This window comes from Streptopelia decaocto (genome assembly GCF_964273445.1).
Source record: "Streptopelia decaocto genome assembly, chromosome: Z".
NCBI classification, from domain to species: Eukaryota; Metazoa; Chordata; class Aves; order Columbiformes; family Columbidae; genus Streptopelia; species Streptopelia decaocto.
Window position 1 is genome coordinate 67330616 of NC_138657.1, and position 27463 is coordinate 67358078.

The 27463-nt window shown below is 39.0% G+C and overlaps 1 protein-coding gene across 4 annotated transcripts in view; it reads left to right on the top strand.

The window, feature by feature from the left end:
- The window catches only part of CERT1 (ceramide transporter 1), an 82362-nt gene that overhangs the window by 27898 nt on the left and 27001 nt on the right, over window positions 1-27463 (top strand). For all 4 annotated transcript variants that reach the window (XM_082075659.1, XM_082075658.1, XM_082075660.1 and 1 more), the window contains 2 exons: window positions 25570-25677; window positions 26496-26634. In XM_082075659.1, coding sequence (XP_081931785.1) covers window positions 25570-25677; window positions 26496-26634 — 247 coding nt within the window. The remainder of the gene's footprint in view (window positions 1-25569; window positions 25678-26495; window positions 26635-27463) is intronic.

Below are 27463 nucleotides of genomic sequence, written 5' to 3' on the forward strand. Positions count from 1 at the left end.
GGTGTAAGTTCTAGCAGTGCAAAAGTGGCCTGCCTTTGTGAAGAAGCCTGATTAATTATGCAGGTTTTCCACTTAAAAAAAAAAAAAGGCCTCTTTTAATATTGATTTCAGTTGAGATGGTTTAAACTTCCATGCTTTGCAAGAATTTGGTGTTCTATAAAAAAAAAAAAAAGCAATAAGTTGTACCAGATCTGTCTTGACATTTAAAGGAGTGGAGTGAGAAGTTAATTGGAAAATTTCACTACCTGTTTTTTTTCAACATTTACATAGAGTTATTATTCAGTTAGGGGTAATGAGTGCTTTTTTAATTATGTTATTAAAGTTATCTTTCTGCTCATTGCTAAAAGAGAGTCATGTTCTGGAATGTTGTATAAACTGAAGAAAAGTAATGTCTACAAGTAGGAAGTGGGAATAAAACTATTTCTGTATATGCTGAACTGATGAGAAATAGTTCAGTTTGCATTTTGCTGTCCTAATGTAATAGCACTGGACTTCACTGTTCCGAATCTGGTGGCTTTTTTAGTATGTGTAGTTTGCAGTTTCATGGCTATTTGACATCTTTTACTTCCTTGCATACTTCTTTTTGCTCCATAGTGTTTATAATATTCAAGACAAATAGTTGTTTTCATTCTTAAATGGAGAGGGAAATATTATGGCACTTCACTTCTAAACAAATCATCAAACCAGTTCATATATTAAAAGCATTCTTTTTGTAGTATGCAACTAAACGCTATGATCAAGACAAAGCAAGGAAAACAGCGAAAGGTAATGCAGTCTTGTAAAAACAGCTTGGACTCAAGAGTATATAATTAAATCTCAGAAAACAAGGAGTTACTAGTGTGTTTTTTCCAGTGCCATATTCTGTTGTTGTCATAATAGAGTAGCAGCTTCTTGTTATGAATGTTGTAGGTGTGGAGGTGCATCTGTTCCTACTCACTGTTCTTATTAAAATACATAGGAATCTTATTACCTGAAACCTTGGAAAAATGGTATATGCACATAACTATGTATTTGATGTAATTAAGCATAAACCAGAAATGTTCAAATCCAGTTTTCAGGCTGATTATTGTTAACATTTCTTAAAGAATGTGTCCCCAAATGTCTTGTTTTTATATTTTCCAAATTGAGTGGTTAGTGCTATATCCTATAATGTACATACATTTTCCAGTAATTTGTTCCTATAAAGCTGTATCCCTTAATACCATTGATTGGATCTGAAAAATAAATTTTCTTGGAGTTTGCAAGTTAATCGCATTTTTCATTTGAATTTGTATGAACAACACTTCAGTGATATGTAGCTTTAAGTAACTTTTCACCCATCCTTTAATTTTCTTCACCTCTTATGGAAGTTTTATGTCTAAACACTTGATTAAGAAGATGTGCTTTTGTGAGGCAAAATATCCTGTTTCACTGAAAAGTTTGGATTTTTGTGTACTCTGAAATTTTCTGGAGAAGCTGTCCTGGTCAGGTTACCAAAACTCAAGCAAAAGTTCCTTGATAACTTCTTCCAGATAAAAATGGGTTTTATTTGAGAACTAGGTTCTTGAACAGACACATAATAATTTGAATAAAATTGACAGAGGAAATTATATCCTTTACTAAGCAGTCATTTTTATAAACTTGAGCCTACTGCTATATAAAGTACTTTTTTGTTTGTTTTCCAAGCTCTTTGTTGCTTACAGAGTGGGAAGGTCTGGTAGGCTGCTTAAGCTATTTGCTAACAAAAGTATGTTTGTGAGACTTACTGTAGCATGTCACAAGGTTGTTTATCTTTAGACTATGAAAGATGGACTGAAACTTTGTGAATGTGTTTCATTGTGCTCCAAACACAGAAAACACTGATTTAAAATGAATTTTTTATTAAATTTGAGTATGAGCAGACTCAAAATCTTTCTGTTTAGCAACACCAATGAGTAGCTGGTAGCTGAGAAATGTGAAACATCTAATGTTCAAGCATAAAAACTGTTAAACTTTGCTGTGTTTTTTATTATTGCATTAGCCTTTTCTTGTGTCAAGGTTCCGGAATGTTTACTTGATTCAGTGTTTAAAGTACAGCTTCTAAAATGCTTATTAAAATCTCCCTGGACTGGAGGAGGGAAAAGTCTAAACCAGCAGTGGGACAATCAGTGAGGCAAATAAGGAAATAGTTCTCGTGTAACCAGGAGTCCTTTCGTCTACTTAAATGTTTCATTAAATGTAATGAGCAGATATTTATCTCTAAAATGTCTGATTTTAAGGGTGTGTATCATTAGGAAGCTTCTCTTTTCTCCTACCCTAAGAAGATAGTGAGGTCTAGGATGGTTGATAACCTTTTCTTAGATGGATCTAATGGCAATGGATATTGCTGAAGCACTCTAGACCAGACTAGGTTTCCACATTTCTCCCATTTAAAAACATTGATAGTGCATGAGCACCAAGGTATCAAAGCTTTTGAAAGCTTGCTCTCTTCTTAAATCATAAATTGAAGGACCGACTCAAGGACCCTACCATGGTTTGAAAATGGAGTATGGAATTTCTAACCCAAGATTAGTGAAACTGTGTTAAATGTTGTTAGTTCTCTGCTATGGGGAAAATGTCTGGGTTTACCTGTAGAGAACATGGACTCCTGCAGCATGTAAGTTCTAATAAATAAAATGAATGTGTGCTACATAGCATGAAAAAAAGTGTTTCATTACACATATTGAACTTATCCAAAGTTTTCATTCTTTACTCTCTGTTCTGATGGAGTCGATATGTTACCTCTTAAACTTCTGTTACTTTCCGAAGGTATAGATGAGGGGAGACAATTGCTGTTTGCTGTGAGAACCATCTGGATAATTAAACTTATTTTGAGCAAATTAATTTGAACTCCTGAGACCTAGATGATGATTTCTTGCACTGTTAATCTTAACACCCAAGTTGAAAACTTTGAGAATTTGTTAAGAAGTGAATGCTTCATGAGAAACTCTGCATCAGCTTAGACTTGCCCCAATTAGTTCCATCTTAGTTTTAATCTTTTTCACACAGATTCTGAATGTGTTCATTATCAACTTTGTGACTCTTCAGCAAAACTGATAGTGTTTGAAGTCTTCGATTTTCAAAATCTTGTGTTTGTCAACCTGAAATATTGCTTTAAGACTTGCTGAATTTCTTAGAATACCTTTCTTCAGTGTGGTGAGTTGGAAAATTTCATTCTCCAGGCAGACATCTAGATGTCCTACAAGTTTGGCATGTAAGGAGTAGATAGGTTGCTGTATTGGGTTTGTGTGGCAAGGTTTTGGTGGGGGGTGGGCTGCAGGGGTGGCTTCTGTGAGGAGATGTCAGATGCTTCCCCCATGTCTGACAGAGCCAGTGCCAGCCAGAGCCAAGATGGACCTGCTGCTGGCCAAGGCCGAGCCCATCAGTGATGGTGGCAGTGCCTCTGGGATAACATATTTAAGAAGGGGAAAAGCTGCTTTACAACAGCAGTTGGAGGAGTGAGAATATGTGAGAGAAACACTTTGCAGACACTAAGGTCAGTGAGGAAGGAGGGGAGGAGGCGTCCCAGGTGCTGGAGCAGAGATTGCCCTGCAGCCCGTGGTGCAGCCCATGGTGAGGCCAGCTGCCCCTGCAGCCCTCGGAGGTCCCTGGTGGAGCAGATACCCAGCTGCAGCCTGGGGAGGATCCCAAGCCAGAGCAGGTGGATGTGCCCAAAGGAGGCTGTGACCCTGTGGGAAGCCCGTGCTGGAGCAGCTCCTGGCAGGACCTGTGGTGCTGTGAAGAGAGGAGCCCGGGCTGGAGCAGGTTTTCTGTTGGGACTTGTGACCCTGTGGGGGGCCCACGCTGGAGCAGTCTGTCCCTGAAGGACTGCACCCCTTGGAAAGGACCCACAGTGGAGCAGTTTGTGAGGAACAGCAGCCTGTGGGTGGGACCCATGTTGGAGAGGTTTGTGGAAAACTGTATCCTGTGGGTGGGATCCCAGGCTGGAGCAAGGGAAGAGTGTGAGGAGCCTTCGCCCTGAGGAGGAGGGAGTGGCAGTAACAACATGTGATGAACTGACTGCGGTCCCCATCCCCCTGTGATTCTCTGAGGGAAGGAGATACAGAAATCAGTAGAGATAAAGTTAAGTCTGAGAAGAAGGGAGTGGTGGGGAAAGGTGTTTTAAGATCTAGCTTTCTTTTCTCATTACCCTGCTCTGATTTGATTAGTAATAAATTAAGTTAATCTTCCCAAGTCGAGTTTACTTTGCCCATGACAGGTAATTGCTGAGTGATCTCTCTATCCTTATCTCAACCCATGAGCCTTTTATCAAATTTTCTGTCTCTTGTCCAGCTGACGAGAAAAGTGATAAGAGTTGCTTGGTGGGTACTTGGTGTCCAGCCTGGGTCAACCCACCACAGATTCCTTTTGCTTTTGAAGTGATGATCTACAAGGTCATTATACCTAGAGCAGGAAGCATGAATTTCAAAGTGAGACACTGAACGGCAGCAAAGTTGCTACCTTGAAGAGGTGACTACTTAGTTGTTTCTACTGTTCATTAGACACTCGGAGAGGAGGAGTCAACTACTTAGAACAGGGGTTATACAGAACCATCAGGCAAGTAAAACAAAGGTTTCTTTTCAAGCGAATTTTTTCCCCAAATAGCTCGGGGAGAGGGGACATGGCAGCCTCGACAGATCAAATATAGTTTAGCTTGTAAATAATTCTAATATGAAACTCTTGATATGCTTCAACTTGTTTTCTAAATTATCAGTAGTCAAACTTGGCAAGATGCTTCAGCTCCTGTTTTTTTGCATTAAGTACACAACTAGTTTAGATAGTGGAAAAAAATGAAAAGCTTGATTTGTCAGGCTAGTAAAGTCAAATTTAGGCATAAGTATTAAAACAGTCCATTGACTTCCTTTATTGAATAGATGCACTTCCAAACAAGTAAACTAGAATTGCGATATTTACTTTTGAGACTATTATTTTCTGAATGTTCATCCTAGTTCAAAGATTAATTTGGAAAACTGCAAAGCAAAGGTTAAGCAGCATAATTTTGATTACAGTTAATAAGGACATTCCAGAATATGAGGGGTGGGGGAGGGAGAGAAGAACAACCAACCAATGTTTTCAGCTTAAAATTTTCACAAAATGCTTGTTAATCACAACTGTGCTGCTTTGACTGAAAGAGAGGTTTGTTTTTTTTTTCATGCAGTTAGAAACTTCTTTTTCATAGCTAGCCTGATTGTTGTTTGCTTTTAGCTTGAGAACAAGAATATAACACCCTGGGACAGAGTTAATGTTTTTCTTCAAGTAATTGTCCAGTGTCTTAGAGTTGGAACAAAGAGAACATAAGAGTTTACTGGCATCTTAGTTGCTGTCTGGGAGCCAAGGCCTGTTCTGAGCTCTGTACCTGCAGGGGTGAGTAACAAGGAAGTGGGGCAGGGATGGGGCAGAGCTTGACTGACATCCAGGGTGATCAGTGAGAATATTCCATCCCATTAGCATCATGCTTTGTATTTAACACAAGTTGAGTGTTCTACCAAGGGAGACAGAGACGTGTTCTGGTTCTGCTGCATTTCAGTTGAGTTCTGTTTGGGAGTTCCTTTAGTTCAGAGTTTTTCCATCCTGCTGTTTGCAGAGGCCTCTGGGCATTTTGGCCTTTTTCTCTTTCCCTGGAACTGGCTATTGAGGACCAGAGTGTTGTCTCTCCCTGGAACTGGCTTCTTGGTGTGGATGGAGTTCATGAGGAATTACATTGAGTATCTTTTACATTAAACAGCACTGGTCCCCATATGGACCCTTCAGGGATGCCAGTCAGTCATCACTTATCTCCCTACAGACACTGAGCCAGAAGGCTGTGCTGCCATCCAGCAAGACCTGGACAGGCTGGAGAGTGGGTAGGGAAAAATTTTATGAAATATAACAAGGACAAGTGTAGAGTCTTGCATCTGGGCAGGAACAAACCCAGGTTCCAGTATAAGTTGGGGAACAACCTGTTGGAGAACAGCATAGGGGAAAGGGACCTGGGAGTCCTGGTGGACAGCTGGATGACCATGAGCCAGCAATGTGCTCTTGTGGCCAGGAAGGCCAATGGCATCCTGGGGTGTATTAGAAGGGGGGCGGTTAGTAGGTTGAGAGAGGTTCTCCTTCCCCTCTACTCTGCCCTGGTGAGACCCCATCTGGAATATTGTGTCCAGTTCTGGGCCCCTCAGTTCAAGAAGGACAGGGAACTGCTGGAGAGAGTCCAGCGCAGAGCAACAAAGATGATGAAGGGAGTGGAGCATCTGCCGTATAAGGAAAGGCTGAGGGAGCTGGGTCTCTTTAGCTTGGAGAAGAGGAGACTGAGGGGTGACCTCATTAATATTTACAGATACAAAAAGGCTGAGTGTCACAAGGATGGAGCCAGGCTCTTTTCGGTGACAACCAATGACAGGACAAGGGGCAATGGGTATAAACTGGAACACAGGAGGTTCCATTTAAATTTGAGAAGAAACTTCTTTACAGTGAGGGTGCCAGAGCCCTGTAACAGGCTGCCCAGGTAGGTTGTGGAGTCTCCTTCTCTGGAGACATTCAAAACCCACCTGGACACACTCCTGTGTAGCCTCATCTAGGTGTTCCTGCTCCGGCAGGGGGATTGGACTAGATGATCTTTTGAGGTCCCTTCCAATCCCTAACATTCTGTGATTGTGTGATTTGGTGACCACTACCCTCTGGATGCAACTATCCAGCCAATTCCTCATCCACTGAACAATCGACCCATCAAATCCTTACCTATCCAATTTAGAAAGTATGCCATGGGGGACCACGTGAAAGGCTTCACAGAAATCCAGACAGACAACATCTTTAGCTCTTCCTTTGTCCACTGATGTAGTTACTCCATTGCAGAAGGCCACTAGGTTAGTCAGGCAGGACTTGCCCTTGGTGAAGCCACACTGTCCTCCATGTGCCTTAGCACAGCTTCTAGGAGGGTCTGTTCCATGATCTTCCCATCTACTTCCTCTCCTGGAGTTTAGGTATTTCAGTAATACGTGATTGCTAAATCATTTGCTTCCTCAGCAGTAGTTGTTGAGGTCTGTAAAAGAAAAAGAATGTGGCTGTCTAATCTGATGTTTTGGTTTGGTTTGGTTTTTTGGCATTTCATCCTAACATGGGTTCCTCTGTCCCTTATTTCCCTTCTGCGCCCATTGACAAATTAGCTTAAGTAGAAATAATACTAGAGATGAAGGAAAGTACAGGAGGTATGCAAATAGGTATATTTTGTTTTACTTCTCAGGTTCATAGTGAGGATTGTAGGAGACTGATGATGAGGCCTCCTTTTTCTTTGGTTAATATTGGTGGCTTAAGTGCTGGAACAAGTTTCTTCAGTAGTCTTGGTGTCAGCTATTGTTCCCTATCCAATTGATTTGTCTTCTGTTGTCTGATGCTCTGCAGCACATCAACAAAATCTAAATTTGTCTGTTTGATACCAATACTTTGGGTTGTATAGAATACCCTATTAGTTTCTGTGATGACTTTAATGACAAGTACTAATACACCACATATTCATACAGTATGCAAGATACTGGAGTGAACTGGATTTTGCATGTCAGTACAAAAGGCTTGTTGTTTAAAGAGGCTTTAAAATAACTGTACCTGTGAAAGAAAGTGAATGTTGATATGGAAGAAAAAGCCAGCTAAATTATGTAGATTCTGATGCTTTCCAGTGCTGCTAGAATTCAGTTTGTTTGCTTTGCATGCTTAAAATACCCAGGCTTACCAACTGATTGTTGGTGTGGTTACTTGTGTTTCCCAGTTTGCGCAACAGCTGTTTTTCTGTTAGAGCATTTCTGATGATAAGAGAGTCTGACTTACAAATAAAAGAATAACCACCTGGTCATAGGAGTAAAATATTCATAAAATACTTGTGCATTGATGATCTATAAGTAATCTTTCACTGGTCACTTGAAGCATATATAGTTTGTTAAATTTAGCTATGCTTGATGGGAGTTTTCTGAAACAGTAAAAACACAAGGGTTGACATATTGCTCCAGAAACTAGTGCCCCACTCTCACTGAGGTGTTGCAAGTCACTGACTTGCAGCAGCAGCGCAGCTTGCCTGAGAGGGGGCTACAGAACAGCATTCAGGTATGTGTTAAGCTGCAAAAGGTTGTTACCTGTTTAACAGACTTAGATGTGTATGCAAGTTGCTGATGACTTGTAGAGACATATGCTTAAATGTGTTGCAAAAACATGGTATACTAGCTTGAAACTAGTAAACCAAGTACTGTTGCTCTGGCTTATGCAGAAACTTAGCTCTTGTTGCTATTCTGACACTGTTGTATGTTGACATAAAATATGTATCCAAAGTTCTTTTGTATTCACATTTTATGTCAAATATTAATTTGAAGAGTTTGCAAAAATAATCCCAGATAACTAAACAAGAAAATAGGTCCAAGTATAGTCTTATGAACTCTGCAGTAACAAACTTATTTATTTTGGGTTTTGGCCTGAATCTTAGACTAAAGGGGAAATACCCAGGAGAATGATGTAGCTGTGCCTCAAGTCCAAACACCTTGTCTAGCTTTTAGAATTCATTGGTCCTTGAACTGTGAATACTGGCTTTTTTGTACTTCAGTGGCATCTGACTAGTACACGTATCAGAGGAAAAATAAACTGAAGGGCCTTCCTGAAGCAAAAGTCATAAAGCTCATCCTCATTCTTCCACTAATATGAACTAAATACATCCACATTAGATGCCATGTTTCATTATATGTTAGACTGGTAGGTGTTGTAACGGTGAGGGGTCATAGAATAATTTTAGCCTGTTTCTGCTGTTAAAAAGGTTTCTTATTGCTGTTCTCATCAAATCTGAATTTTCCTTTAAAGAGTAGTCTTACAGTCAGTCTGAAGATATTATTATGCCCTTCATCTTTGCAACACTTCAGATTTATTTTCTTTTTCTGTTAGAACAACTCCCCAGTTTTTAATTGTTGCTCACGTGGACAGCTTTTACAACACTTTTATATGTTTTATGTTCCAAACTCAGTCTTCATCTTTCTTTGAGATATGGTAGTCAAATTGGACTCAGTATTCCTGCTGAGGATCCTACAGATGTTGTATAGAACACAGGATGACAGAATTATTTTGTCGGTCTTGTAAACTACCCTGTTTTGCAACACCATGATTTTTTTGTTGGTTTTTTTTGTGGTTTTTTTTTTTTTTTTTTTTTTTACTGATTCAGCTTAAGAACCACTAAATCTGATTGATCTCTAAAGCAATCTGCAGCTTGTTACCTGTCCTGTAGTTTTGCAGTACAGTATTTCTTACAACCAAGTAAACCTTGAACTTCATTTTTTCACCAGCATACGTGAGTGTTAATTTTTTGCTGCTGTTCTGTCAATTTCAGTATTTCCAACTCTCCTGTCTTAGGTTTGGGTTTCTTTCCAGAAATATTTTTTTTTGTGCTGCTTGGGTTGGGTTCAGTTTCTTAAGTGATTGTGCTGCTTCTAGTATCTTCTAAAATATGGAGACTTTTCTGGGTGATGAAAGGCTAGATTGTTTAGCAGTATCTTGCTTGATAGCTGAGCTTGCTTGTTATTCTGTTGAGAACTGCGTATCTCAGTCTGAAGCTGTATATGTATATGCACTTAAGGTATCTTAAATCTTTGCATCCATGAAAGCTGTGATCGCTGTCTGCCATGAGTTCCTAATTAAAAAGTTTTATCCTCTATCTAGTCAGAGAATTAACAGGTAGTCTTCATAATCTTAGTAGATATTTTGAACTCTTCTTCTCTCAAACCCCTGCCCCCAAAAGGTAGTGAACTTAGTTGAGATGGTTTACTCCTATCTTTCCCTTAAATTAGTTAAATACATGAATTGACTGAAGACTTTTTGATCACTGTATAGCCAGTGAACCAAGGTGTTCTGATATATTTAAAGAATGTCTGAAAATTACAGGCCAAATAGGAAATCAGCAGAGCATTGCCTTGTGAGTGCAATACCATGTGAAAGAAAACACTTTGAGAAGTGCAAACTGAGTATCAGATGAAAGGCTTGTGACCCTATGGCTGAGCTGTTAAAAGTATGTCAGTCAATATTTTTGGAATGCTGTTTAGTGGGGGTGGTGTTGTCCGTGGCTAAAGTAAACTCAGTGCCAAGTCTAATGCTGAGTCTTGAGGTGACTGAACTAAGTTACCAGACTCAACATGCAGCTGGCTGTGCAGTAAATAACAAGTCTCACTTCTATAAACAAGTGGGATTCTAGTAGTAAACTCAAAGGTGTTAGTAATTAACTTTGTGAAAACAACTGTGGTAGATCATTTTGATAGCATATACTTTCACTTAATAGAAATAAGGGGAATGTCAGTGTTTGTAACTGGCAGAATGGCGTGGGGTTGTTCTAGGAGTTGAGCTCTCCATGACAAGAGTGCAGCATGTTTTTGCATGGTCTCCCTAAAAACAATATTGTTCCTTGAGAGACATTTGTATCAAGCTTGACTTTGGTGGTACAAGCCTCTTCAAATCAGGGTAAGCTCTTGATATCAAGAACAGAAGTTAAAAAGCTGAAATGTAGTCATAGAATGTCCTGAGTTGGAAGAGACCCGCAAGAATCATCGAGTCCAACTCCCGTCCTTGCATGTGACAACCCCACAGTTCACACCGTGTGTCTGAGGGTGTTGTCCAGTCTCTTCTTGAACACTGTCAGGCTTGGGGCTGTGACACCTCCCTGGGGAGCCTGTTCCAGTGCTCCAGCACCCTCTGGGTGAAGAACCGTTTCCTAATGTCCAACGTGAATCTCCCCTGGCACATCTTCCTGCCATTCCCTTGGGTTTTGTGATCAGTTGCCAAAGATAAGTGATTGGCAAAGTTGTGAGTGGTTAAACAGTTAAAAGTTGACACTTGCCAGATAGCTCTGCATGCTGTTTACTCAAAATTATTACTCATCGGCTCAAACACTACTGTGCATTAACAGTTCAATAGAAAAATCTTGAATACTCTGTTTGCCTCCGTCTACCAAATGCAGTCTTTTTTTCTTTCTAAAAAGACTTTGTAAGTGGTGGTTTTTCTTAGTGAGCTTTCATTACAGTGACATTCGAGTTGATATTAGGAGACCACAGTTACACCCTAGCCATAGGGAGTTTATGCTGTTCAGCCACATGGGTGGGGTGCACAAGTAGCAATGATGCATATTCAGGAACATTCAACAGAGTTAACTTTTTGGTTCTTTTTGGAGAGACAGACACACAGACTCACACCACCACCCAGTGCCCATACTGAAAAAGAGAATAGCTGTAGGAGCTAATGTGACTCTAAAGAGCTAGGGGAATTCTTTTAAAGACACAACAAAAAGACTTGGGGTATGTCCTGCTTTTTTAATTCAGGGTCTGCTTGCTGTTATTGCTGTTAAGGTAATTCTTCTAATATAATTTCCACTGCAGGACAACAAAAAGATCTTCGTCTCTCCCTGTAAACAGATAAGTCTTGAAAAGATGCATTTGCTATCACTTTAGTTTCATCTAGCTAAATGAACTTAGTGCAGAGGAATCAAAATTCTGGTGTGTTGGGCATAACTATTTTAACTGGCAGGGGGAAAAGAAAGGTTTACTATTTAACTCCTAGGATTTAAATGTTGTATGTTGATCGGTATGAACACGGGCATCAGGAAATGTTGGGGGGAGATAAAGAGAGAGATGTCCATCTTTCTTCCCCCCCCAGTAATCTGAAATAACTTGTGGGGGGTTGTGTATTACCCAAAACCTTCCGTTTTAAGCAAGCAAATACAGCTGAGGCTGCTCAGCTAACAAGAACTCCTTGCCCTGATGAACATTGTAATGCTGGTAGTGAAACTTTTAGACGTTGTGGAGAAGCTGTGCTTTCAGGGGAAGATTAGATGAATTGCTCAAGTTATTAGTCGTTTACTGGAAATAACAAAAGCTTCTTTCTTTAAAATCAAACCAAACATGCTCTTTCAAGGAGGAAAACTAGGCTTGGGTATGTCTTACACATTCCATTATTTTAGCACTCTTATCAGCAGGAACTCTTGAATACATACAATATTGCTTGTCATTTAATGTTACTAAATATGCTAAGTGCACTTATTGCTGGAAACCGTAGATTTCCTGGAAGAAGGCTTTAGGGCAAAGCCAGTGAATCAGCAGTTTCAGCTGACTACACAAGCGAATGCTGCAGCAAACCTAAATGCTGTCACTTCCAAACTGTTGAAACTTCCCTTTCATGAAAGAAAAAATAGTTCTTTGTCTTTTGCCACTCTTGAGCCTGTTTTTGATCAGCAGCTCTGAGTTGCAACTTTATTAATAAGTAGTTACAGTTCAGACTGTTTAAAGCTGGACTGAAGCTTTCAGTCTGTTCCAGCCCAACACGCTCAATTCATTGCAAACAATGCAGATTCTTTCACTTTGACCAGCCCAGTATTTCTTTGCCTGTGTTCCAGTTATGTTACATAACAATTACTTCAGCTTTGAAAATAATTTTCTGAAGAATACTTTCTAATGGGGTGGAGGCCTGGGTATCTAACTGGATGGGCTCCGAGCAGGAGGAAATACTAGAGATATCTTGCAACCTCGTCATTTTGATTCTATGATAAAATCACATTTCTTGTATAGCAGTTCAATTCTTCCTTCTTCATACTATTTCCTACTTTACAGCACAAGGATTCCTCAGTCCTGTCTTGAAATGATCCTTTTTTTAACAAAATGAAATTTTATTGCCTCAATTTGCTAATTTTCAGACTTTGTAAATAAAAGATGGATTTAAACTCCATTTCCTTGACATTTAGCTTTATTCTTGCACTGTTTGAAGGTGCAGCTTCTACTTACTTTCATTCTTCTTTCTACCTGCCCCAAATATGCTAAACAAGGTTAAGCAGAAAATATGTGTTTCATGGTATTAATAAGTAGATTTTAGGAAATCTGTTCCCTGAACCTGTCACTTTGACATGTAAAAAGAAAGTGCAAATATAAGCAACATCACCTGTTTAGACTGTATTTCCAATTACCTAATCAAGCAACACATAGGACTAGAGGTTTGTGTAAGTGTATCTAATTGATCTTCAGAGACTTACCGGGCTGGTTTATGTTTTAGTTCTTAAAAACAGTCCATCATGGCTGCTATAGATGCATGTCTTTAGTAGATCAAGAGTGTTCAGCTGGCAGTACCAGTCACACATAGCCTCTCTTCTTGGAGTATCCATGTGAGTAGACAGGTGATGCACCCTGGAGTAAAACCATGCTCCACTATGTGTTTGGGCTTGGTCATATGAAAAGGAAGTCTGCAGTGTGTGACCTGAGGCTGCAATTAGAAGCAAAACTTGTGTGTCACCCAGTTGGAAAGGTTTTCTGCCAGCCTCATTTATAGCATCTTCATATAAAATGCTCTAAAAAAGTCTTCTATTTTTAGACCCCTGTGATACACAGGCAATCTGCAAAGTTTTCCTACGCTATTCTAGACTGTGGGGCAGCTTTTAGTCTAGATTGCTTTTGGATAAAGATACCATAGTTTTATTTCACTGCCATTTTTACGGCTGCTGTTTTGTCATGCCTGAACTAGACTACATGCGCATGCAGATCTGTCAGAGTATGAAGAGCTGTTGGCAGAATATGCTTTTTGTCACTGCCATGCAGAATGGACAAGAAATGCCTTGCCTGCCATCAGGTGGGAGTCTCCATCCTCTCACTTAGCAATGGACTGAAGTCAGCTTCTAATGTGGTGCTATTCAAAGCAGAGAATGGCAAAAATACGGCCATTCTCCTCAAGTTATAACGCCACTGCCCCATGCACACACTCCAGTGTCTGCAGGCAGTAGCATCAGTATTTCAAACAGTTTTTGAGCTCTTATAACACAGGTGGCGTTCTCATAGAATGTCCTGAGTTGGAAAGGACCTGCAAGGATTATCGAGTCCAACTTCTGTCCCTGCATATGACAACCCCACAGTTCACACTGTGTGTCTGAGGGTGTTGTCTGGTCTCTTCTTGAACACTGTCAGGCTTGGGGCTGTGACACCTCCCTGGGGAGCCTGTTCCAGTGCTGCACCAACCTCTGGATGAAGAACCTTTTCCCAGTGTCCAGCCTGAACCTCCCCTGGCACATCTTCCTGCCATTCTCTTTGTGTTCTGTCACTGATCACCAGAGAGAAGAGCTCAGCGCCTGCCCCTCCTCCTCCCCTTGTGAGGAAGCTGTAGCCATGATGAGGTCTCCCCTCAGTCTCCTCCAGGCTGAACAAACCAAGTGACTTTAGCTGCTCCTCATATGGCTTACACTCCAAATCCTTCACCAATTTCATAGCCCTCTTCTGTACATTTTCCAACAGCTTAGTATCTTTTTTTTCTGCTGTGTTGCCCAGACCTGCACACAGTGCTCCAGGTGAGGCCGCACCAGTGCAGAGCAGAGCGGGACAATCACCTCCCTGCCCGGCTGGCAATGCTGTGCTGGATGCACCCAGGACACGGTTGCCCTCTTGACTGCCAAGACACACTGTTGGCTCATGTTCAACTTGCTGTTGACCAGAACCTCCAGATCCCTCTCCACAGAGCTGCTTTCTAGCATCTCATCCCCCAGTCTGAATCTAGAGCCAGGGTTGCCGTGTCCCAGGTGCAAAATCCAGCACTTGCCCTTGTTGAACTTCGTGTGGTTGGTGACTGCCCAGTTCTCCAATTTGTCCAGATCCCTCTGCAGGGCCCCTCTGCCCTTGAGAGTGTCAACAGCTCCTCTCAATTTTGTGTCATCAGCAAACTCAGTAAGTAATCCCTGAAGTCCTGAGTCTAAGTAATTTATAAAGACATTGAAGAGTGCAATGATGAATTCTTCAGGGATACACCACTGTAAGGGAACCAACAATAGGACTGAAGTTCTGCAGTATGTAGAGAATATATGGATCTACAAAATTATTTATCCCGAGGACATACATATTGAATGTGTTTCTGCAGATGCCTGGACTTTTCATAGTACAGTGTGCAATAAAGGCACAAGTTGTTGCAGAAAGTGTTCCTACAGCTTGTATCAAAACACAGTACTGTAATGGAATGAGACAGTTAGTTATTAGAAGATTAAGTCAGAATAGGCTACTAAAGTGCTTGTTTTATCAGTAGTACACTATTTTCTAGCTGATGCTTATTGCAGGGAGTTTTTTGTGTTCATGTTCAGCACTACACTGGCATCCTTTGTCTTGTTCATACATTTTATTTTTTTTTTTACCCCTCTGGAAAGCAGTAAGAACAAAAAGGTGACCCGCAGTTTAACATACAGCTTAATGATGGCCAACAGTATTACAGTCCTGTCTAAAACTGATGATAATGCTTTAGGTTTGCTTTCTTCTGGTGCACTAGAAGCAGCCTTTTTTGAGCTGTTTTCCTTCAAGGGCAGGGTAGGTCACCTTATTGTAGAGACCTGTGCTGTGCTTGAAGTTGTTTTTCCTATTGTCTTGCACAGTGGGTGTTTGATTTCATAAAATAAACGCAGTCGCTGCTTTTGGTGTGAATGACTAATAATGGTGTGGGGCGTGTTTTTGTATTGGCAGATTAAGTTGAATTTAGTATTTTTTCCTGGTAGGTTTACTGATGTTGTGTGTAATGCCAGACAATATTTTAATTAAAAATGAGCTTTCTGGAAGTTACCTTGCATAAAACAGTTCTACAGACTCCTAAGTAAGCCTGCTTAAGTTATCTACTCCATTAATAACTAGTGAGTTTATTTCAAATTAAATGTGTCTGTATTGCTACTGTATCACTTTGTGAGTTTGGAAGGGTTTAACTGGAACTTGGTTTCTTCTGATGCTTCTCAAAGTGCATATGCATACAGGGAAAACTAGTTTGGTGAGAACTACTTAATGGAGACTGTGTATGGAGAAATCCTGTACCTGTTCCTCTGGCTGGTATTTAAAACTCCTCTTCACAATGTGTTCTATGTTTGACAGCTGCAGACTAATGGCAGAGCAGTTGAATTTGAAGAAAACTCTTCTACTCGGATGTGGTACTTGAGACAGTGGTGCTCAGTTTTGCATATGTCACATATTAAGCATCTTTTTTAAAGCTAAATTATATTGAGCCTAACTACTTCATGTTAGATGAAGTTTGATGAAATCTGTGCCTAAACATTTTTCAGAGTGTTAAATTTGCTGCTAATGACTTTAGACAGTGTTAATTGGAAATTAGCCGTTCTTTTTTCACTGTTTTGAACTGGGTGAGAGGTGCAACTTCCGAATAATTTCACTAATCTCTATTAAAACTTAAAATTCACTGACTTACTTTCAGCAATAGATGTCATTGTTGCTTCTTGTATACTGTGCACAAAACTTTATCCTCACTTAGCAATGTGTTTCAAATGTAATTATAAAGGCTAGAGGTAAAACTGCTCTGTTTTTAATTGTCTGCCGAGGAAAGGAGGCTTGTACTCGCAGGGACTGAAGCAGAAACAGGATAAGGGTTACTGTTGGGCTTTGACCAATAGTAACCTCTGGACGTGTCTGTTTCCTTTTTGCGATTTCCCTCTAGTGGTCACACAGGATATTGACTTGGGGAGGTTAAATACATGAACTGGTGTCTTTTCAAAGTACCATGAGGTGTATAGAAACTTAATTTTCCCAGTCCTGACCTATTAGAATGTAGTTACTTTGTGATGGGAGAGCATACTCTCATGCTTCTGTTTGGTGATTCAACAAGCTTTTGAAAATTATCTGAATTTTTATTCTTTAGATATCCAAATGTGTTCTTTACTTGAAACTCAGAAATACAGAGCTCTTAGCATAACCTATATTTGCTTCTGAAGTTTTTTGAGGTGGTAGCTGCACTATATGCATATCTTTGCCTATCTGTTTCTGGGACTAGGTCTTACGTATAAACAGTTGAAGTGTTTATGATAATTTATCACTTCAGCACTTTGTTTTTTATCATGTTAGGCTTTCTCTTGACCCACAGACTACCACGAGAACTATGTGATCAGGTAGTGCTAGTTTTTTTAACCAATTCATGTTTTTATTTAACTTTTTAGAAGTGTTAGTACATCCCCTGTGTATCAGGTGTTAGACTCAAGATCTTGCACCTCATAATTGATACTAAGTAGTGTGTTAATATTTTGTTAAAAAAACGAAACAAACAAAACATAAACACCCACACACGTGTGCATGCACACACACATGCACCCCCCTTTGAACAGAATTACTACCCAGTTATATTGAGCTTAAGATACGGAATCTTTATGTTGCTGTTGTGGTTTAACCCGAGCTAGCGTACAACCATAACAGCTCTTCGCTCACCCTTTCCCCCCACCCCCTCCAACAGGGGAAAGAATCAAAAGGGCAGGGAGAAACTTGGATTGAGATAAACGCAGTTTAATAAAATAACAAAATACTAATACACTACTAGTAAATATATGTGTGTGTATATACATATATATGTGTTTGTATATACGTAAGAAATAAAATGTACTCAAGACAATTCCAAACTAACTACATCTGCAACTGAGCAGCCAGTCCCAGCAAGCCACACCTGGTCTTAAAGCTCATCCCAGAGACAGGAAAAAAAAGGAAAAATGCAGAAAAGTCCAGAAGCCTCTGCAAAATGGCAAAAGGTCGAACTAAAGCTCCTGACCGAAACTCCCCTGGCTGCCCCCCAGGGAGTGAGAGAGCAGAAGCAGAGCAAGAGATAGCAGAAGAGCAAAACTGGAAAGCCTGACTCTTAAATCTGGAGCATGACACTAATGGGATGGAATACTCTCACTGATCAGTCTGGATGTCAGTCAAGCTCTGACTCATCCCTGCCCCCTTTTCCTCACTGTCTCACACCTGTGGGCAGAACACTCAGAATGTCCTTGTCTCTCAGACCAGAGCAATTAAAAACTGGGGTGTTATCTCTTGTTCTCAAACTAAGTCCAAGTAATGAGCATGCTAGCTATGAAAAAGAAATGTTTTTAACTGCATGAACAAAATTAACCCATTTTCAGTCAAACCAGTATAGCTGTCAGACTGGTGTATGTCGGGAAATGAGAGTAAGGCTTCAATTGATAGCAGGATTCTGTGTGCATGAAGAGCTTTTAAACCAGACTGGGCTTCATTTCCAAACAAATGTTATTTTTACACAAATACAAGGCCTGTTTTTATGAAATTTCAAACCTGGACAACTTCAGGAATCTGAAGCTATAGCAGGAACATGACAAAAAGATTAATTTCTTGAGGAGTCCCTTATTTCATATAATATTTTTTGTTAAACTGTGTAATGGGTGCAGTGACCCTGCTTTGGCTTTGATGGAAGTGGGTGTTGAAACCTGATAAAACAAGGGCTACAGCAAGAAGGAAATAAGAAGAATAGCGAATAGATTTTAAAAGTCAAGAAGAACGTCCTAGATTCGATAGGAGTTGTGTTGCAAAAGAAATGCTGTGTTGAAAGTAAACTTCTCTTTTTCCCCGCCTTTACCCAAATTATTCTTGTAAGATTGAAGTTTAAACTGAGTGTGTTTTTATAGTTTTCCTTTGGATGTAAGATCATTTTTTCTTAAATCCTCTGTCAAACATAATATGGACTTTTCTGTCTTTTACAATTCTAGCTTTTGTCATTCTCCAGTGCTTGCAACCTATTTCATACTCTGCAGTGTGCTGGACATTTAATAGATATTTCTGTTCTGATGGCTAGGTGAATGTCTGAAGATTGAGCGGAGGGAAAAAAAATCTCTTCCATGTATGGAAGTGACAAGATAACTGTTAACTGCACTAGGTGAACAAGAGTTTGTGGTGTTTGCAGAAGCACTTTCTGTGATATTTTTTCTGCATATTGATAAGCCTGGTGATGGATTTGTTCTGTGTTGCTCTGAAGCTTTTCATAGTCCATTTCTTCCTGTGCAAGTAAGAACCTTGTCTGCACCTATACTTTGAATTCTAGAGTTTCCTGAAATAAAATTTTTTCTTCTGAACAAGCAGATGTAGACTTCTCAGTTCCAGGACCAAAACTGGCGTGGGCTTACAACAAGTAAATTTCTGCAGGTATTAAAAAAAAAAACAACCACCTTTGCTGTTTAATGCTGGTCTCTCCTTTGAAATCTGATTATGGTCTTTAGCACAGTCTCCTTCAGCTTAACGCTGATTGTGGATGTGTTTTTCCACTTCTTCACTGAGGTGGTATTAATGTAATGCTGCACTACCTTAAATAGGTTAAATAAATAAATGAAAGTGGAGTAAGAGGTAATCATTCCTTCGTTGCCACTTTGAAGGATAAGAAAGATATTGCCTAAATGTCTGAATGCAGTGTGTACTTCAGCCCCATGGCTGTTGGTATGAGGCAGGTTATTCCTGCACAACCTGTCCCATCCAGACATGGGCTTTCCCTCCACATGACGGGCGCCTCTTGCACGGCGCGCTCAGAGGCCAGCTCTTGGGCTCTTGCAGCAGGATTCCCTGCCATGTCCTGGCTTGGCTGCCTGCCAGCACTTGTGCATCATCCCTGGCAACACGACCTTCTGAATTTTATACATAATGATGACGTAATAATATTTAAGTATGAAATGGAATTTAACTTGAGTAACTTTGTATAACTTTTAAAAAGAACAATATGATGAGTGTTTTCTGTTAGGATCAGAACTGTTCTTATTTTTAAAGGCATAGTTGTGCAATGACTATCCTTAAACCAAGATCAAGCAGTATGTATTTGAATTAACTCATTCTTTAAAACTTTAAAAAACTTTTAAACTATCAGTATTCCCTCTAGCTTTCAAAGCATTAAAACAAATAAGAACATTTACTTCAGTGCATTTGGAGCTGAGGCCAGCACATCAGTGCTTTTCCTGACAGTGTCTACTAGCAGAGTGGAGATTTCTAGTCCCGGTGTAGCTCTACAGATCTTACTTGTCCCTCCCTCTTCTGACAGCCCAGATTCATAGGAGGGACAGATGTAGCCCTCTCCCAGTCTTGCTATAGCTTCATGGCCCAGTAGTACAAGCTGCTTTAGTTTTATTTGATGAGTCAATATACAGAGTTATGCCACTATTGTCAGCTTGGGGTTTGGTACTTTTGCTCAGGGAAGAGTTTTATTCTGTAAAGTCATGCTTTAATACAGTGGCTCTCAAGCCTGAGGAGCAGCGCTGTAAAGGTGTTGTGTCGCGCAGCTTCACTGAGGGCTCTTGAGTGTTGTCCTGCTCAGCATTCTGGCTGTTCTTCATTCTGCTTTTGAAGCACTTGCCTCTCCCTATTCAGCTTTTGTGTAGTCTTAGCATTTAAAGACATTGAATAATATTTGGTGGATAGTTTTCCTGTGTATGTTAACGGTTAAATGAATTCATAGAAAAACAGTACACATCCATGTAATTAAACACGGGTGTGAACTACATGGATAAAGATGATCAAAGACTAGTCATTTGCCTTTAGTTGCCTCTTTGTCAGCCTGCATTCTCTCTGCAATGATTTGTGTTGATACTGCTTCTTGGCCCTTTCCCTTTCTTCAGAAAGCAGTATGTGGTTTCAGGTCTTACCAGTTTGTGTGCTACTCTAGCTCATGCAGCTGTTAAAGCGGCTTACTGTCTGCAAGCAGTACGTGGTGACTTAACAAAACTACATGGAGTTTGGAAGTGAAGACCCAAAATGTATTTGTCACTTGGATTGGACAAGCGAGTGTAGCAGTTAGAATAATCCTAGGGCTATACTGCTATCGTTTGTTTTTTTTCAGTTGTCTTATTATACTTATTTTTCAACTCAGAATTCCTGTTTTTTTTCCTCCTGTGCATGTAGTATGCCTATTTTCTATGGAATGGCAACACTTATCACTGTTGGTGGAAAAATGTCTATGTTTCTTTACCTTTTTGCAGTTCCAAAAGAAGGTAATGTTAGAAGCTTTTTTGCTTTCTAAGTAGTCTCCTGCACTGTGCTTGTGAGGGCTGTAGGCAGAGGAATCATCATCCAGCTGCTGTGACCTGGACTGTGGCTTTCCTATTTCTGCCTTCCCGCTAATAATTACTTTATTGTTGAAACCTTAAATTTCCATTGTCAGCAGCTATTGAACAATTGAAAAATGAGACCTGCATACACACCTTCATTGTTTCTTTAACTTAAAACCTCAGAAATGCATCTCCAAATGGCCTACTTGTAGTGTCTGTAGTGTTCTTACTGTCTGCTGCCATTCCTAGGTAGCCCTTCCTTGGCTCACCCTAGCGGTAACCCCTCTGTCTTTGAGTATATGTTAAAGCACTTGCAGCACATCTGAAAATTGCCCTTGGAACATAGGGATTCTACAGAGCTTGTCTAATTAGTCTTCACCAAGTCTTTCATATAATAGTACCTTCTTGCTCTTTCGTTTCACGTTTTTGCTTTTTTTCTACATTCTTGTTTTTCATAAGATATGGTTTGATCTCTCGGATGTTTTAGTTGGATTTTTCACAAATACTGCAGAGAACATGATTGCAGTCACTGTATCCTGAAGTCTATTTCATCACCTCCTAGGGTGAGCCATATGCCTTAGAGGGAGGAGCTGCCTACTGCTTGTGTTATGTAAAATAATAAAGAATTTATAGTGCTAATTGAAAATATCTGCCTTGGTAGGCAAACATACACTGAAGCGTTTGACAAGCGCTGAACTGATACATAATCAGAATTATTCTTTGAAGACATGGGAGAATAATTAGCTTTATTTGATTTTTTTTTTTTTTAAGTGGGGAAGCTTTCCCATGAGTCTGTGCTTTACTCAGGAGTATTATTGACCCACTTCAGGAGATCCTTAACCAGCAGATCAGTGTGAGACGTAGTGGAGGTCTGCAGTGTGATTCTGCGAATGCTTAACTATTTTACTGAAAGCGGCTTTTCTGACATACTGCCTTGTTGCTGTTACCAACACCTGCTCCAGCAAAGAATCACATAAAGCTTTGGATCATGTGCCTCTTTTCTCTCGTCTGTCATAACGAAAGGATTAATGGATTCTGTGCACTGCCTTAGAAAGCTGAAGGTGTTGCAATGTACTAACAAATGCCAGTTTTAATGTAGCTTTGAAGCTATGATGAATGCATGGAATTTTAAAGAACCACATCTATATACTAAGCATGGTAATTTGGCATTAGTGCTTGATGGTTTGAATTGATACAACTTCTGCAAGTTCTTTTGTTTTCTTGCAGAGACTGTTAGCTTCTATCATGTGGACTTCACCTGCTTTTTCAATTTTTATCTTTGGAAATTAACAGTTGTGTAAACAGAAGAAGCTTGTGTCATCATTCCTCTTGATGTAATTATTTCTGAAGTGAATAGCTAATGATGATCTGCTTTGCAAGACATAAATGCGCCAGTGACCTGTTCTCGTTTAGATGTTGCGGTAGTAGAATGGTGGGGCTTTGCATGATGCATGCTTTCATTTTCTGTGTTAAGCTGCTTGCATGTGTCTGCTGTGAGCTGGATGGCTTGTCTCTGCATCAGTTACAAAGGAATACTTATTTTCTTTTTTTTTTCTGACAAATAAGTGTTCTTGATGTAATTTTCACTTTTTTCCATTAGCTATTGAAACATAGTTGTCTGAGTTTTGTGAACATAATCTGTAAATGCACATGCTTTGAATTCATGTTGTCTGCAGTTTGGTCTGCTGTTCCATTTGCTAAATTTGCTTCTTTGTTGCAAAGAGTTAAAAACTGCCAAAATGCTTTTTATGCAGCATCTTTTTATTTGTAGGGTTTACAAGTTGATAGCTATATACAATTGAAAGCTGTATATGCTGCCTTGTTTATAATTCTGAAGTGTGGATAAACTGTTTAGTGGAATTATTAATCACAAGCATAAATGACAGTCAAATATACTGCTGAAAAGGTACCTTAAAAAAAATCAAGCTTATGTATTCATATGGAAAGAAGTTTTTCTTCCTTTCACCCTCAACTTTTATTTTGTGAACTAAATTAACTGAGCATTAGCTCTATGGGTAATAATAGAAGAAAATTAATTAATTCAAATGTAGAGTATACATCACCACATTTTCTGCTTCTAAGATTACAGTTATTCTTGTAAGTTCTAGAGTAGTGCTATTATGATATGAGTTTGATTAAGTCTTCAGATAGAGAAATGTGGAAATTTCACCTACTGAGCTTAAACCCAGGTTTTGCATAGGTCTGTCTTTCTCACTTAAAGGAAAAAGCAGTCATAAGACATTTGCTGTCCTTAGTTAAAATGCTCTGACATCAGTGCAACAGATATCTTAGCTAGATTTTTTTAATTGATCTGTTCATTAAGTCATGCCCATTGAAATGAAATTTTACCTTCTTTCTAGTGTGTACAACTTACGAAGAAAATAGTATGAGTTCTTACTGTCCAACTGACTGTAGTAAAAGCACATTCAGAGTCATCTTAATGTTTGTAGCATCTGATTAAACACTGAAGTTCCATGTGGAACAGTGAAGTGGTTTTAGATTTGGATTTAGAGGGATCTTAAAATAAATGTTTCATTCTTCAAAGTGTTGCGTGACTTACAAAATGTTCTTTTGAGGCTTATGCAAATTAAACACTCTTGGAACAAAATAATTGTACACCCAAAACTTTTTACTTGTCCTTTAAAAAATCCTTTTATTTCCTTGCGTACTTTATTTTTGCTTGTCAAGACTTTGGAGGACGTAAAGTCCATAAAAACAGCCAAAAGCCCTTACTTATTTGAAAAAAAACTAATCAAATCTTTGTTATTTGGTGTTTGTTAAACCTAAAATTACAAACCAGTGGATTAAAGTATAATCTTTGCACTAAATTGCATTGCAATTCAAAATGTGGTCTCATGTCCCAAATATGTTACCAAAGCCAGGTATACTACTAAACACTTGAACCGATATTCTAAAAAAAGCCTCTTGGATCCATTATGAATGTTTTCATTAAAAATACTATTCCAAAAGATATTTTAAAGCCAAGCTTTAAAAGAAACAGTAGGACTAATTCTTAAACAAACCCCACAAAGACAAACAAACAAAACCCCACCACACTGCCACCACAATAAAACACCAACCACAAGCTTTTAGTGCTTTGGTTGCTGCACTTACATAGCTATTTTTCTAGGACTCATGCTCAGTATAAAATAGTTGTAAATGCATGATTTATAGCAGAAATTACTAAATTAGTAATACATCCTTATAGTATGATTTACACATGCCCCCTTTCTTTTTAAGCTACTTGGCCTTCTTCCACCAAGATTTTTGGAGTACCTTTTTCTAATTACACATGCATTTCTTGGACATATTTAGTTTTCAACTGTGCTTTGACTTTTTATACTTCTACGTATGATACTCATCCTGTTTCTCTTCTGTTTCCTCGGTGCTTTCTTGTCTTCCATCTAATTCTTCAAATGGGCTCCTTATGGCTTGGTTTTGGTGGATAATCTCATTCAGTTATGTTCATTTGGGAATTATGTTGACAGCTCTGGGAGTCACATTTTTCCCTTTAGTAATACCTTCATTTCTCTAAAAGCATGTTTCTCTGTCACTGCTTCTTTGTTACCCAAGCATAAATATATGTCCAGCACATTGTGCTGTTGTCCAAATTCTACTGTTTTAACCAACATTTAAACAACTTTTTGTCCTTTCTCCTTGCTTTTAATACTCTTTAAGTTCATTTGCATCCTAATTTATCAGCACTCTCCTGCCTTCCAAAGCCTATGCAGTTTCAGTTTTTTCCATAAGTACGACAGCAAGAATTTCATCTTTGCTTCTTGTTTATTCTATATAATTCATCTTTTCTCCCATTCTCCCTACCCCATCTGAATTTCTGTGCTACTGCAGAATTTCTTATTTCTATCAGAAGTCCTTCACCATGTTGTTACTGTCTACTTGATCAACTCATCTATTAACATTATTTCTAATATTACTCTGAACCATCTGTTTATTTCTTACATTCTTTTTCAGGGTTTTTCTACTCCTTTGCCATGCATAGGCCATTTACATGAACCTCTAGGGAAATATTTTGCTTCTAGTTCCTCAGTATCTGCTTCTGTTTGATTTGTGAGAAAATTTGTCAAACTTGATATTTTTTGATCTTATTAATGTTACTTTAACCAAGAGATTTTTTGTCATTATTTAATAAGTTGCTGTTATGGTTGTCTTCTTGCTTTCAGTATCTTGTCTTGTGTAGACGTCTGTTCTTTGTAAAATATGAATTCAGTCTAGTATAAAGAATTTTGCTAAATAAACCTGGAACAAGGGGGAAAAAAGGCAGTAACTGCCTTTCTATGATCTCCGTTTTGTTGCTTTTAAGTATAAAGTGGCACTATTTGAATGACTGGAAGGATTGACTGAGGCTGATTGTCTTTGAACTGAACCATGTTATCCTCTGATTAGTTTTAGAATACTGTGGTTTTGGATGCTGTATGAAAATTGTTTAGTAGGGATTACATAAACCAAAATAATGAAACATAGTCCCTTTTTTGAACCCTTAAATATATGCTTCCTTGTTCTTTTGGGGGCACATAGTAGGTTGTAGATAACTTATTTTTTACAGATCATTATGATAACAAAAATAGATTCATAGTAACTTTACAGATCAAGCATCAACATCCTAAGTATGCAGGGATGATTTGAGTTAAGCCCCTGACGCTTCCCGACAAGAAACAAATGGACTGGTTTCAGATGAAATTACATTAATCTTGCTTACATTTTTTCTTTTTTGTTAAAAGCCTCAGCACTCTAGTTTTTGTATGTGGTTTGTTTTTCAGACTGAATCTGGCTATGGATCAGAGTCAAGTTTGCGACGCCATGGCTCCATGGTGTCTCTTGTTTCTGGAGCAAGTGGATACTCTGCGACATCCACCTCTTCATTCAAGGTTGGTGAATAAAATTTTCTTAGTATTGATGTGCAAATAACACACACAACTGGAAAATAAATAACTTACATGAAGGCTTATTCACGCAATGACAGAAAAAGTACAAAAGTTTAAGTGTTAGAAATTCATCATATGTTGAATGGATTATACAAGAAGCTCTCTTGTGCCTCTATGCAGTTGCCCCTTTTAAACTGTGCTGTCACCTTCCAGTGGGAAGAACATCAAGCCTGTGGCAGCATTTATTTTTTATCATTTTTATCATTTATCATTTAGTTTACTCTTCAGAAAATCAGAGCCTTTAAATGAAAAGGAATGCTGATTCTGTGACTTAATGTATTTGATTAATTCTGATTGATAAATGATGACTTTCCTTGTCTCATGCATGTAAGTACTTAATTTATGAACTTGAATGGGCTGTACTTGTGGGAGAGCAGAAGGGGAGCAACACGAGGAAAGTGAGTAAAGATTGGAACAATAGTCTTAAACTAGAGCTGACTGTTTTCAGGCAAATAGGCATAGAGTTGGTAGCATGCAAGATTGTAGTTTTAGTAAGCTTTTGTTGGATGCCCTAAAGTAGCAGATACAGTCAAGAGGGAAAATTGAGACCAGTGGACAAAATGAATAGTGAAACACTTGTGTACAGTTTCTTACATTCTTCTAACTTTAGCAGTATTTCGTAGCTGCTGATATCTAAAATGTTGTTAGTGTACTTTAATTTGTTTTTCATACCTGCAGTAATCAAGATTTTTTTTATTAATGCATTGAACTGTTGCTGAGTATATAGAAGCGTTTCATGCCTTTTTTTCTTGTATTTTCAGAAGGGCCATAGCTTACGTGAGAAGCTTGCAGAAATGGAAACCTTTAGAGACATCTTGTGTAGACAAGTGGATACTTTACAAAAATACTTTGATGCCTGTGCAGATGCAGTTTCCAAAGATGAACTCCAGAGAGATAAAGGTAAAACTGTAACTGGTAACATTTATCTCCATGGAGTTTAGCTTTTTGCAGAGTAATAGCCCTTGAAATAGTTACTAGAGCATTTGATGCTGTATAAATAAAATATATATGTTAAATTTACTCTTCAGTATAGGGATCAATCATAGATATTTTGCATGAACAGTATTAACTATTTTCACTGCAGAAGTTAGATTCCCATAAAAATCTGCCTAAGTTAAAATTACCTGTAGCTGTCATCTGTACAAAAGGAAATGCTCTTTTAAGCATTTGATGTTATAGAACAATAATTGTTTACCCTCTTAAGATTAATTCAAGTTTATTGCTCTCTTACCTTTTATTTTGAAAAACCAATAAGACACTGGTTCTGATGGAAACAATGCATTCTTTAAAAAAGGCAGAGCTGCTGCCATAATGAATGCTTCTGAGAAGTATTGGCTGGAACTAGAGCACCGAGTGCACACTTGAGGCCCAGACAGACACAGGTGTGGATATCTGCCTATCTCTGAGTTGCTGTTCTCACAGCACAGACTGTTGTCATATCCATGCAGTCTCCTGAGGCATGTATATATTCATCCCTGGGTTTGTTCTGGCAGCCTGAAATTTTTGGTAGTAGGAAAACAATAGGTACGTGCAATTCCACTTCTTTGCAAACTTCCTAGAGTAGAAGACTAGATAGTTGCTGAATTGTGACTCCCTGCTTATCCAGTTATAACACCAAAATAATGTTGTTCTTACCACAGAATCGAGATCTAAACTTCAACACTGAGCAGGTATTAGTCTCCTGATGGTTTCTGACAGTAATGTTGATAGCGGCCTTGGGTCAAAAAAG